Source organism: Zootoca vivipara, chromosome 5 (assembly GCF_965207765.1).
Source record: "Zootoca vivipara chromosome 5, rZooViv2.hap1.1, whole genome shotgun sequence".
NCBI lineage: Eukaryota > Metazoa > Chordata > Lepidosauria > Squamata > Lacertidae > Zootoca > Zootoca vivipara.
Window position 1 is genome coordinate 46488156 of NC_142588.1, and position 14068 is coordinate 46502223.

General features: G+C 40.4%; 1 protein-coding gene across 1 annotated transcript in view; it reads left to right on the top strand.

The window, feature by feature from the left end:
- The window catches only part of GFRA1 (GDNF family receptor alpha 1), a 186279-nt gene that overhangs the window by 134096 nt on the left and 38115 nt on the right, over positions 1 to 14068 (top strand). The window contains exon 5 of the mRNA XM_035137505.3: positions 10108 to 10217. Coding sequence (XP_034993396.1) covers positions 10108 to 10217 — 110 coding nt within the window. The remainder of the gene's footprint in view (positions 1 to 10107; positions 10218 to 14068) is intronic.

The window sequence follows — 14068 nt, forward strand, 5'->3', positions numbered from 1 at the left end:
TACAACTGATAGTACTATTGCTACTGCTGCTTGCTGCTTCAAGTATAGGTGGTTGTGAAAGAGTAAGCTGATAAATTATTTGAATGGGGCATGGTGATGAACAATAATCTGGCACCATGTAAGGAGATCAGGAGCAAGTCAGCTACTGAGCATAAACTAACAGAGATGAGGAACCTCTGGGCCTCCAGATGGTATTGAACTTCAGTCATTCTTGACTGCTGGCCATAGAGGCTGAGACTCATGTGAGTTGAAATGCAACAACATCTGGAGAGTGCCCCATTCACATAACATGTGAACTAGCCATTAGGAAATTTCTCCCATTATGAAGAATTGCGTACCCCATTTGATTGACTTAAGTGTTTCAAACGTTCAATGCCACTGTACAGTAGGGTTAAAATTTTCAAGGAGTTAATTGCAGAAGATTTACACAACTCTAGGAAGACCTTGTTCTCCATTTCTGTAAGTTAATAGGGATACAAGTGAGCTATCAAATGAGCCTCTGGTGGAACTCACACTGACTTTGCGAACTTCCATAAATTGACATCAGGATAGATTTTGCTTCTTGTGTATTGTATTGCCCATCTGCAGGCAGTATTAAGGAAAAAATGTCAGCTGATTCCACCATTACACTGTGCTGGGTTTTCTAAAGGTTATGTATATCAGTGTGCATTAGAACATAGAATGAGGATATTTCTTTTGGCACTTTATATATCATAACAGCTCAGTGAAAATCTAAGTGAAACTAAAAATAGAGTATGATGTTATGCTTCTCAGCAGTTTATGTGCTTGCATAAACAGGAATGTTAAATATCTTAATATTCATTTTGCATTCAGTTTTAAATGCTACCATATTTTTGTGCCAACTAAAAAAGGCAAGTTCACTCTCCCAGATTTGAAACATAAGGTCAGTAATATGCATTGCAAAGCTAAGCTTTGAGTTCCCAAGACTTGGAAGTGAGTGACATAAAAAAGTTTCATGGTGCATATTTAGTCTAGATTTCCTAAATTGGCTGGCTCTGACCATTAAGAGATGATCTTATGTTCAAATATATCTGTGTAGGCTATATTTATTCAAGTGCAGACTGTAAACCCTTCAGATTCACACATTCTTATAAATCACAAGAATTGCACCTCTACTCAGTGATATCAGCCAGACATTATTCAATGTTTCTTCATGTTCAAGAGCTGTCTAGGATTCAACCTATCCCATTCATCATCCTACCATTTTTAATCACTCATAATGAAATGTCAGCCTCCATTTCAAAGTACAGATGACTAGAAACACTATGGCTATGACAGCTACAGTTCTGTGGTTGCCAGGCCCATTCACTGTATTGCCAAGTTGCCCTAAAAAGTCTGAAACTGGCACAGATTTTTTCAGAGTTGGCCATTTGAAAATGCAGACAACTCAAAAGTATATATATAATAGACTAGAAAACAGATGGTCTTCCATATTATGAGAATTTGTCAAGCCTCCCATAGCTATACATCAACACTCCCCCTTAAAAGTCTTCCTAAAATATTTCAAGGGTCTGGTGACACTGATGATGTTATGCATTAATGCAGTAAAAGCCGCCTTCAAGCTCTAAGCTGAAATCTTATCCTGATGACTAAAGTAAAATAGAATTTTTTCATTTATTTTAATGGAGCTAGGATTTCATACACAGACTAAAGCTAAGGCTGGATTTACCAGTGAATGAGCTGAGATTCATAAATAGATTCATAGGGTTCCGACTGTGTGTTCTGGAAACCCTGTATACAGTATGGCAAAAGGCTAACATCAAGTTTCAGATATAAAAGCACCTACATCCAGCTTGGATATGCAGGTGCCCCAACTCTTCCCGTTGATGCACTGCTGCTGTAAAGTGCAAACAGGAATTTGCACAGGAAAGCTTTTCAAGCTCTGGATTCAGATTCAAGTTCACCTTGGGACAGGAGCAGCACGAGCACTCTTATTTTCCAAGGAAGCTTAGGATACAAATGGCAGTGGATGCTGTGATGTCTGACGCCACTGGCTGAACAGGAAGGGGATGGGCCCAAATAAGAATCCTAAGATATTCTGTGGTTGGTCCCCTGAGCACACTGTTGTAGTGCTGTTATTATTGTGGAGATAGGCTAGAATGTTAAAGCCACAACCATTACATGGAATTAGAATGTAGGAGAACTTAATGAGGCCAGGTAAAACCAAAGCTTAGTTTGAGCAGAGGTCTCCAGAGAACAGCCTAGAGTTTTTTTGGTTTGGGGAAAAAAAGGGAGATTGGGGGCAGGGACATGATAGAGACATTTAAAATTATGTGTTGTGTGGAGAAAGAGGAAAGAGGGAAGTTTTTCTCCCTCTAATAGAACCCTGGCTTGTCCAGTGAAACTGAGCATTGGGTGATTCAGGAGAGACAAAAAGAAGTACTTATTGAGGGAAAGCTAGCCTGGCACAGTACAAGACAGCTTCCTATCTTTAAGAGAAGTTGAGAAAAATTCCTTGTAACCTACAGTAAATATTCAGAACCCTAGCAGTGTATTTTTATTCAGATAGATACCCCAAAGACTATCTCTTAAATACCCAATCAATCACTACACTCTGCAGGTGAGGGCCTCCTGCAGATACTATATCAGGAGGTCTGTTCCTTTCCATACAATGTAGGAACCACAACTTCAGTGCTGTCACCTATTTCCTTCAGTTGAACATTAATAGAATCTTTCTCTCAAATTAGGGTATTTTGGCTATGCGTCTCTCTCCCCACCCCACCCCCCACTGAAAACTTCCATTTTTCAAAAAGTCTTTTAAATTAACATCTTTTCCAGTCTGCATCTGTATTGGAATTGTTTTTAGGATATTTTATCACCTGTTGTTTGCTGTTTAGGAGAAAGGGTGGGATAATTTAATAATAAATAATAACATAGAAAGCTGAGAAAGAGAGAGATATTTTGATAAATATCTGGCTACTCTATAGATGTGCTTTCAGAGTAGAGCACATTACAAGATTAAAAATAAGACACCGATAAGAACAGAGGCTTCTTAGCCCATTGTTTTCATTTGGGAAGGCAGAATCACATTATAAATGTTTAAAGTCAATGAAAGGAAGCAAAACCTCACAAAACATGTTTAATATAGGATTATTTCCTGTGGAATGCCTTCCAGGTGTTTTCTCACACCACCTTTTGGAAAATATAGTCTGAGGTCAATTTTTTTAAGGCGATAAATAAAGTCCTGTTTTTTGTCACAGTGACAGAAAATTGTCATTCTCGCACTTTATTAAATTACCCTGAGTTCATGATTTGCACCATATTTTTCAAATTTGTTTGTTTCACATAAAGGCCAATATTATAAGAATATTTTTCTACCATTGACTATAAATAATTTTCATTTCGACTTGCTTCCGAGGCTGACAATTTCCCCTTTGATCTTGTTGCAGATCCCATTGCAGACCTGATCTTGTAGTACTAAGGATTTTAATGCTCAACCATCATTGGATTACATCTTTGGCAGATTCTTTTGTCTAAATATGTCAGGCAAATAACCATGTTATATGCAGAAAGTGGTGAAGAGAAAATATTCTTTGGCTGTTTTAACTTCTACACAACACACAACACTTTTTATCCGAGGGCAGTATCAACAGAGCAGCAGAGAAATGGGAGGGTACAGTTATTTACTTAGCATTTCTATCATGCCTTTCAATTCACAGTGGATTACATAACAAGATAAACAAGATAAAACACAATCAACTATATATTGCATCTGAGATGCACGCAAGCTCTGGAATATATATATATATATATATATATATATATATATATATATATATATCACATTAGATCGGAACACATTGCTTCCTTCAGCTGAAAGGTGGCCCTTTATACAATTTATGCTCACTTGTCATTTGAGCACCTCTTTTTCCTTCGAGCATATAACCATGTGGTTGATATGGTTGTTTCTAGTAAGCATATTAAAGCAGGGGGGAACCTCTCTTCGTACTGTCCGTTAAAAGTAGATTGGCCTTCGCCAACTTGGTGTTGTCTCATTGTTTTGGAACGCAGCTCCTATGAGACCCAGCCAGGATGGCTGATGGGAGTTGAAGTCCAAAACATCTGAGGGACAGCAAGTTGGAGAAGGCTGTTTAACTAAAGGGTGCCTCTTGTTTTGACACTGGATAGTCCTTTGGTCTGATCTAGTAGGGCTTTTCTTGAAAGGTTCTGTTCCTTGGTTCTGTGCTTCCTCATATTTTCATGCTTCTTTTCAGATTGATTTTTTCTGATTAAATGGCTTTTATGGATGCTCCTGTCTGAAATTGTCCTCCCTGAAAACTTCAGCCGTGCTTTATTGTCAATTTTGATGTAACATTCCCCTTACGTAAAGGGGGTATGCCTGCCAAATGGTGTCTAGACACTTGAGCAGAGTTGGCTAATTATTAGTCACCCCATGCCTTTGTCCTCAGGAATGGGAGAGAATAGCAAGTGCATCTCATAAATCCAAAATGGAAGCTTTAAGATCTTTTGTTTTGCTTTTTCTTACTTAGCTATCACAATCTGCCTTTTCTACTGGAAGATGTTTTCACAGTGGAAGTTGATCCATTGGGGCGAATGGGACACTGTCCCATCAACCACAGAATTCTCTCAGGCAGTCCCAACCTACGTGCATTCTAAGCAGTGCAGGGGGTAGCACTCTGTCAACTTCATGATTCTTAGTCTCTGTGTTGTCCTTGTAGAATTCAACAGGTAGGAGGATGGGGACAAAACTAGAATTAGCTAACTCTGCCTGTCATTGGTTCTAGCTCAACCTACTGTTTGGGCTCCTTGTCTTCTGCCCTTCCAGTCCCAAAAGGCACCAGGCGCTACTGTGTACTAGACAAACAGGAACCATAGTCACCAGTCTTTTGTTCTCCTCCTTGACTGCCCACCACCTTCTGAAATCAAGAATTAATTTTGGCCCAACCTTGGACCCAGCCCTGCTTAGTGGGTAGGATCAGCAGATCCTGTCTTATGCCATCTTCAAAAGAGTGCCTGATTCTGACTGGATTCCAAGAGCCTCTCTCTCTTTCTTTCTTTTTTTAACATTGTACCATGTGCAAGCCATACACAATGACAGATCCATCCAGTCACTCAGATTGTAGTTTTGGTTAATGAGGTTCTTGATGTTCTCAAGTGAATTTTACCTCACTACACAAACTGTGTTGCAAATGAGTTCAAAATCACTTCTGTTACTAATCACCAGTAGATAAGCCAAGGTCTAGGTCAATAAATAAGTATCAAAAGGGAAATACATTCATTGAAATTTGGCAGAGTTTTCCGAACACAGAGGCCTCAGTTCTTTTCAAATGGATAATACGCACTTTACAAATAGCATACACAGGGTTTGCCACAGTTCAGTTGAGCAACCATAAAAAAGGCCAAAGTGATAATTGCTTCAGATAATTTCCAAACATCAATGAGCTTTTCAAGAATTTGGAATAAAGAAAGGTTTAAAGGTCTCAACTATTTTGATTACGTCATCACATTTCAATACATACTGATATGTGTACGGAAATGTAGTAAGTATAATTTTCTTTTGTGAATTAGTGGATTTTCCCTGGCCTTTCCGTTATTATTCTGGGTTTTTGCTCTGCTCCACATTCTGCTTTGCATTCCTTCCAGTCTAACATGGAGAAGTTCTAAAATTAATCCCAGTATTGTTAGTAGTGGATGCTGACCTCCCTCTGCCTGAGTCACTGCTGCGTGCAGGGACAGAGACGGCAAGGGGCAAGGTTGTCACAGGGCAAACATGCCAGCAGAACCAATCTGGTGGCCCTGCTGGTGCATTTACACTGGGCCAACCTTGCTACCACCTCACCCTCTCCATCCCACTATGCAGCAACAACTCAGTCAGACGGAGGACATGTGAACATGTTGCCCCCTACAGATAGGTGCATGTGCAATTTGACACAGTTTTCCATTTCTTCTACTTAACTGCATATTTTTTCCTTTTCCCATTCAAGTTACTGATATGCACAAATGTGTCTGCACATTTATTCAGCACAGCACAAAACAGAAATATTGATGCAGTCAGGGCCACCAACACAATAAGATTGTTTTTGCACTGTGCACTGGTGCACATTACAGATATGGTTGAGGAAGAATATGAACAAAAGGGAGTGGCAGCTTCAGCTTACTGCACCTAAATAATATCCAAAGCAGAGAAGTTATAGAATGCTCACACTCAGTGATAATCTGCAAACAAGGCCAGGGAATTTGACTTCTGGGGGTTATTTGCATGGGGACAATATTGTATGCATCCCTTCCTGACTGAAGTGATTCACACAGAAGCCATCAGAATAAAGTTCAAAAGTTATCCAAACAGTTTTATTATTCATCTCTGAATTAATCCTAGCCTGCTTCCTTCCTATGTTTTGCATCCTACAGTCCCAAGGTCAACTCTAAATTATAAAAATTAATCAAGTATATATTGTTCTGCCTAGTTGGCCTGCTCTGCCCTGATATGAACTGTGAACATTGGAGATTTCTGGTTGAATAGGTTCCTACTCCTAGAAGAGTAGTATAACTCTATGTGCATTTAAGATTAGAAAAGCCTTTGAACTTTTGCAAGCTTACCCATCCATCTCTACTTTCAATCCACTCAATAAAGCACATTAGCTCTCTTTACAAGAATAGATCAAATGATAATAGCAAACAAAATTAATTAGTCTCCAGAGACTTTTCCTTTTAAAAAGTTGCAAGAATTTACAGATTTGTTGTTGGTTTTTGCTTTCCAATGGTAAAATGTATACAAAGGATAACTGCTAAAGTGACAGCTGAGAACTGAAATATTCCAGTTCTCAGGAACCTTTCCTTCTTTACAACCACTTGTGCAGGTTTTAAAAATTTATTATTTGTGGACAAGAAGTAGCAATAACCGCAGGCTTGCCCTTGAGTAGGAAATCTAAATAATTAAGATAATAATAATAAAGGGCCAAGGTGTAAACAGTAGAGTAACAAGTTCATGATTTTCCTACATCTTCAGAGAGTGTCAATATGAAAGAGATCATACTGTGTTTGAGGCTGATGTGGATTTATTGATCAAATGGGTGTGGGGGAGCATAGCTTACTGGTAGAGCACATGCTATGTCTGCTTATAGTCCCTATAATCTCCTGTTAAAAACTTTCTCCACTGAGAAAGTTCTCTCTGTCTGTCTGCCTGAGACGCAGAAGAGCCGATGCCAGTCAAGGGAGTATTCAGGCATCTCTTGCTCAGAGACTGTGTAATAAGAAAACAGAATCACATCCACTGGCCCCACCCCTTTCATGCTTCCTCTGGCCACAACCCTTTGGGGTTGTATGGGTTCTGGGCAGTGCTTTTTTTCTAGAAAAATAGGTGCCGGTACTAACCATAAAGTTGTTACAGTAAGTGTCACACTTTTTAACAACCACAAAAAGAGGTGTCAGTACTGAGTACTCTTGAACTTTTTAACAACAACAAAAGAGATGCCAGTACTACGTACTCTTGAGAACCCCTTGAAAAGAAAAGCACTGGTTCTAGGTAAGAAAACAATGAGTTTATGCTATCACTTTATGGTGTTGGGTGATGGCTGGATGGCCATCTGTCATGGATGCTTTACTTGACATTCCTGCATTGCAGGGGGTTGGACTAGATGACCCTTGGATCCCTTCCAACTCTATGATTCTATGAAATTATTCTTTGCTAAGTACTCTAAGCACACAGCAATTGTTTTATTTTTGTTTGTTTTACTTACTCGTATTAAAATACTATGCAAAGTTAAGCAGGAATGGGTTTCTTATAAGGTGCAACTATAATCATTAAGCCTTGATGACAGTCATGTGCCTTCATTGAGAGAGCTGCTTGTAGAACTTTGGTTTCTCAGTTTTACACATAGATAGGCTATCACTGAGATGTACCTGTAGCTGGACTGGGGGTGGGGAAGCTCCTGTTTTCCTGCAAAACATTAAGCTTCTACAGTTCTGCCTAGCACAGCATTCATCTTCAGTTTATTACACTGTCAGCCATTTATTTCATTAATGGGCCTAATCATGTGAGCGCAGCATGTCATAGGATTGCGGGTAAGCACAGCTGTATTTTCTCTGCCAACAACAAAACTAAATTCTGTGCTGAAGGGAACTGAATTCTCTGCCGAGAAAGTTTAGTTCTTTAATCTGCATGCTTTGTGCCAATCAAGCATCTTTGCCCCATTTTCTTTCTTTTAATTCTGTTTGCTCTAACCACAGGGAGGGAAGGAGTGATTGATAAAAGGTTCAGAAGCTTAGCCCACCCATCACTGGAACTCTTAGGTCACATCCGCACGATACATTATAAGCACTCACTACTATATAAGCTATACTTCACAGCACCCTTAATAAACTACAGTTCACAGGATTTTTGGGAGGAAACAACTGTTTCGAGTGATATTAGTGTGCTTTAAATGTATAGTGTGGACGTGACCTTAGTCAACAAGCCTCTTGATATTTCACTAGGTACTACTCACACATCTTTAAACTTATATTTGTGACCATAGAAAGGGTGGAAATATATTTTTAAATTAAAATTAAATGCCATATTCCTGCAGCCTAGTGCTGCCTGCAGCGTGTCCCCCACCAGCTGGAGTGTGGTGAATTTCCAGAATGGGCAGGGCCTTTTCATTAATGGCACCAACTTCATTTAACTCCTTCTGCAGGGATTCCCTCCTGGCTCCAGCATTGTGTCATTATATGCTTGGTTAAAAAAAATTGGCTTTAAAAAACTGGCTTTGGAACTGGCTGGTTTTCTTAGTCCCTGTTTTCTTGCTACTGTGTTGGGGATTGTTTTCCATTTGTATTGATTACTCCTACTGTGTTAATTTGCTGGGGGTTATGCCTTTCATTATTTCTGTTACCAGGTATTGTTGTTCTTTTTGTTAATTGCTTTTTGTCTATTGTTTTAACTTTTTTTGCTGTTTACTGCTCTGAGGCCATTTGAAAGACAGAGTGGGCTATTCATTTTAAAAATAAAAATAAACTGATACTAACCAATCCAATAATGCGAATATGTCAGTTTTTCAGCAGTCCCATACTCACTTTCACATACTGCACCCACAATTGCTGGATTAGAACACTAAATTCAGAACCCACTGTGCATGGACACAACAAGTGCGTCATCACAGTTTATACATTGCCACAGTTTTAAGGATCCCTTCCTCTGCCTCAGACAATGGTAATCGTTAGTGTTGAAGCTTTTCTCATGCACTTAAATTATTAGCTGAGGGAGGCTTGGGAGTGCAACAGACATTTTATGTGGCATTGAGCAAGCCATCCAGCACCTACCTTAAAACTATTCTGTACCTTTCTTCTTTTTGTAAGTGAAAGTACTTTTGGGTTTCAAATGACAAGCAAAGAAGTGCTGTGTGGCAATTTAAAGGATGCCTCTGTAGGTATTTTTGCAGTGCAAACCACTTGACAATGAGGCTTCCAGGCATTTGCTACATGATCAATTAGCTCACCTGCTTGGACAGATCTATGGGTGGAAGAATTCAACATAATATTCCTCCAGTCATTCCATCAGTCCAAGCATTTCAGCTTGCCAGGCATAACATTCTTCCCTCCTGCCTCCCCAAAAAATGTGCTTTTGGGATTTTTCTGACACACACCCCACACACCCCAGCCAGTTGCAGGGGGCACACAGGGCGAGTAGTAGGGAAAGCCCCGCCGCGCAAGCGGAAATCCTTGCACAGTGCTTCTGCTGATGGGGCTTGTTAGGTGAATCCCTGCCATGGTCTCCTTACATATTTCAAATGCTGATGAAAGAATCTCACCAAGTGAACACTTCATTGATGGATTTAGCTGTTGTCTCTACTTAGCAGGAGTGTTCTGAGTGCTCTGTCATGTATAAAATGTGCATTTTCCAGAGCACTGGCTGTAGGATTTTATCTTATTTTTGCCCGTTTATACCTTAACACTTCTTTGCTATGCACCATTGAGATAAATGCTGTGTTTAAAGATGGTACTCTTAACAGTTTGAATGTGTACAGTGTATGTGTGTAAAGGAGAATTAAATATTGACAAAAAGAGAGGAGAGTGCAAAAGGTAAGACAGCCTGGAGGTCTGATTTTTAAAGATATGTATTTTTTTCTTTTTCTTCTTACCACATTGCAGATCTCGCCTTGCAGATTTTTTCACAAACTGCCAGCCTGAGTCACGATCTATTAGTAGCTGTCTGAAGGAAAACTATGCTGACTGCCTCCTTGCTTACTCCGGGCTTATTGGTAAGGCTTTCCTCCCTCCCTTGGGTTTGCTTTTCTTGGGGGTGAGGGTGGATAGGTACGGGTGAGAAGAGAGGCTTTTTTTGGTGTGTGTATGAAAATGAAACAAAAGGCAAGGGAGACTCCCAAGAATTTGCTGTTGTTGGCATCCATCTCTCTTGGGAGAACATGGAAGAGTGTGCCTTTGGGGCTGAAGATAAACTGTTGGAAATTGCTGTGGCGCTAGGGACATGTTTTGTTGCAACTGGGGCACATGAGCACATCTGGTTTCGCTGGTGCAGATACACCATAGCATTTATTTTCTCTGCGTTCCTCCCAGTGGTCATTTCTGCTCTAGTCACTGCTATGGATACACAACCTGACTGTCTGTTTCCAGACTGTGGTCATCTGCAAGGGATTCCCAAATAGCAGGGTTGATGTTGCCAGCCTTTATGTCATGGTTGTAGACACTTTTGTAACACAGAGTTGGTCTGCCAACAGTCCTTGTGCCTGAAGCCAGCTCCACATAGAGCATGTTCTTGGGGATCCTGCCCTCTTCCATTCTGTGGACATGACCAAATCAGCGTAGATGGTGCTGAGACAGGAGTGAAAGCATGCTGGGAGTGTGGGCTTGGGAGATCACATCTTTGAAACTCTGTCATGCCAAACCCCACAACATCTTAGGCATCTTGAAGATTTTGTTGAAAAGCAGAGATAAAAGAAATGCTCATGGCCCAAATGCCATCAGTCATGTATAAGCACAAAACCAGGACACAATCCATGCATAGCTCAGCTCTTAAAGTTCTTTTCTATTTACCTTTGAATTAAAATTAATGAAATTTCCAAGGCAGTAATCGTAAGCCTAAAGTTCATGGAAATGAAAGCAAATGGGCAAAAGGTTTGTGTACCAGGGAAGGAAGAATATTTTGAATGAAAGAGCCCACATGTGAAGTACTCTTAAAGAATTGATTCTGAATTACCTCTAGTTGGGGACAACTACTCACATACTAGTAACTGGTAGCTTTGTTAGGGAATGTCCCTCAAACATATCCAGCCACTCAATACAGCCATACCAGGTGTTGTTTAGTCGTTTAGTCGTGTCGGACTCTTCGTGACCCCATGTACCAGAGCATGCCAGGCACTCCTGTCTTCCACTGCCTCCCGCAGTTTGGTCAGACTCACGTTGGTAGCTTTGAGAACACTGTCCAACCATCTCGTCCTCTGTCATCCCCTTCTCCTTGTGCCCTCAATCTTTCCCAACATCAGGGTCTTTTCCAGGGAGTCTTCTCTTCTCATGAGGTGGCCAAAGTATTAGAGCCTCAGCTTCAGGATCTGTCCTTCCAGTGAGCACTCAGGGCTGATTTCCTTAAGAATGGATAGGTTTGATCTTCTTGCAGTCCATTATTCAGCAATCAGCTTTCTTTATGGTCCAGCCATACCAGGCATGGAAAACTGCTTCCACAAATGGATCTATTTTGCTGTAGTAGATCACTTGACTGGTAAAATTTAGGACCCCCAGAACAAACAAGTATGCAACTAATCACTATATTATTTGTCAGTCTCTGTGCCCCCACTCTGCATTCCTAGTATCTACTTGTGGAATAATGTAATAAGATAATTACTGTGGTGTGGACATGCACGTGTTACTACTGAGACAGAGATTGTTTACCATAGGGAAGCTATAACATGTTCTGACTTTCTGTTGGCAGTTCCCTTTCTTTTTTCCCATATAGGCGTTGGGGGGGGGTCATTGTAAATGCATGCACAGTTAGTTTTTATGTTTATCTGAACTATTCTTTAGAGCAAGCTTTTGAATACTGTATCCCACAAGTAACTTGGGTGAAATTTACTTTGCTATGAAAACGACTTCTCCTTTCTAGGGAAAGGATAGTTTCCTTGATGAATGAAACCAATTATCTTCTAATTTGTTTCCAAGAAGTCTGTTTGTGAATGACCCCCTGTGTCCTTATTAAATGGTTTCTGAGGTACCTGTCATTCCCAGTAAAGGCAAAACTATCCCTTCAGATCATTATCGCAATTAACATTTGGATTTATCATTGCTACTTCTGCTTGAGTGACTGTCAAGTACCACTGGCTTCACTTCAGAGCAAGACATTTGCCCACAGTGGACATCCCTGCATTATAAGAATGAACTGCAATGAGCTTTTGGCTCACATTATCCCACAGCAGCCTCAAGGAGGAGTTTGGAAGTTTTCACTTCTGGTTTAGATTAACAAGAGCTAGTGGTGTCAACTGAACCCAACGAAGTGTTGACTGTTTGAAATAAGTCAACATTAAATGATGGGTCAGAAAGCTAGCTTAACAGATTGATGACAGGAAAGATGTAGTATTTGGGGTGGAATAATACACATAAGATGAATATCTTTCCATGGATAATTTTTGATGCTTTGTAGTATTCCTTTATGTTTTTCCTAAAGTCATTTTCAAAAACATAATATGGAATTCAGAAGTTTCTTTGTGGGACTTTGCCTCCCTTTTCACTTTAAAAACTGCAGTTGTCAATATTGGAAGAAAGATTTAATTATCCAGATCTTAGGCTGTACCATAAGGCATATATATCTTTTAGCTCATACAAATGATTGGCAGGCTGTTCCCCCCTGCAAACAGCCCTGGACAGGTAATCATAAAGATGATATACTTGGCACCCCTTTATGGATGGATGGCATTAGGGTCTATGTGTATAAAAAGGAAATGACTATGGTATTTCCACCTGCAATTTCAGCAGTTAGAGTGGTGTGGCTTAAATGTATCATCAATTACATTTTGACCCATATGCTCATGCTAAATTAACTCTGTGGGGAAGGATTTGGACATAATGCTTAAGTGAAATGAGAAGCAATTGTTCCATCCTCAACCTCACCCCAGAGGACACCCTGGATGGACTGTGGGGCCCGTGACTTGCTGTGATTTGTACTCACCATGCTAAACTGTTCTTTAAGAACATAAGAAAAGCCTACTGGATTAGGCCAATGGCCCATCTAGTCTAGCATTCGGTTCATACAGTGGCTAATCTGATGCCTGTGGGAAACCCGCAAGCAGGACCCGAGTACAAGAACACGCCCCACTCCTGCACTTTCCAGCATCTGGGATTCTCAAACATAATGACTCTGACAGTGGAGGCACACTCCATTTTGGTATTTTGCTGGTTTCGTAGTGAAAGCGCTCATCTTAAGGCAGTGGATGTCCAGAATGTAGTAGGCAGGTGGCAGACTAGATAAGGCTATGTACACATTAGCAGCTTAAAATGCAGTGAGGGAATTTCCCCACCCCACTGCATTTCAAGTTGTATTTGCATGTTGCTGTACACACCACAGAGGGGTGGGGATATGTTCACCTGATGAGCATTACATATTTGATTTCCCTGCACCACCCCCACCCCCAACTCATATTCATGAAGCTGCCATCTGTGTGTGTTTTGAGACACACCTCAGCTTAACTGTAAAGTGAATGTGGCATACCTTTTCAAATCAAATGGAAACTAGTTTGGGGGGAAAGACATCAAACAGCAGTATTTCTCAAGAAACTACAGGATAGGTATGGATTGTGGCTAATGTGTATATGAGCTGAAACAACAACAATGGGAGTATGCTTGAGCTAGAGTAAATGGTAATATGTACACAGCCTAAGTATTTATGTATGAGTGAAACATGAGAAAGAAACGGCAAGAAGACTTACATACTGTATTAGATTTGTTTCAAGCTCAGAGTCTACAGCTGTCATGAAACTTTTCTAGCTGTTTATGGTAGGTGTGAAAACCACAGCTCAACTCCTATAGCTGTTAAAAACATCTTTTCTGATGAGATACCACCTGGGGGAAGCATGAGCAAAACAGAATGCTCTCGCTCAGAAAGACG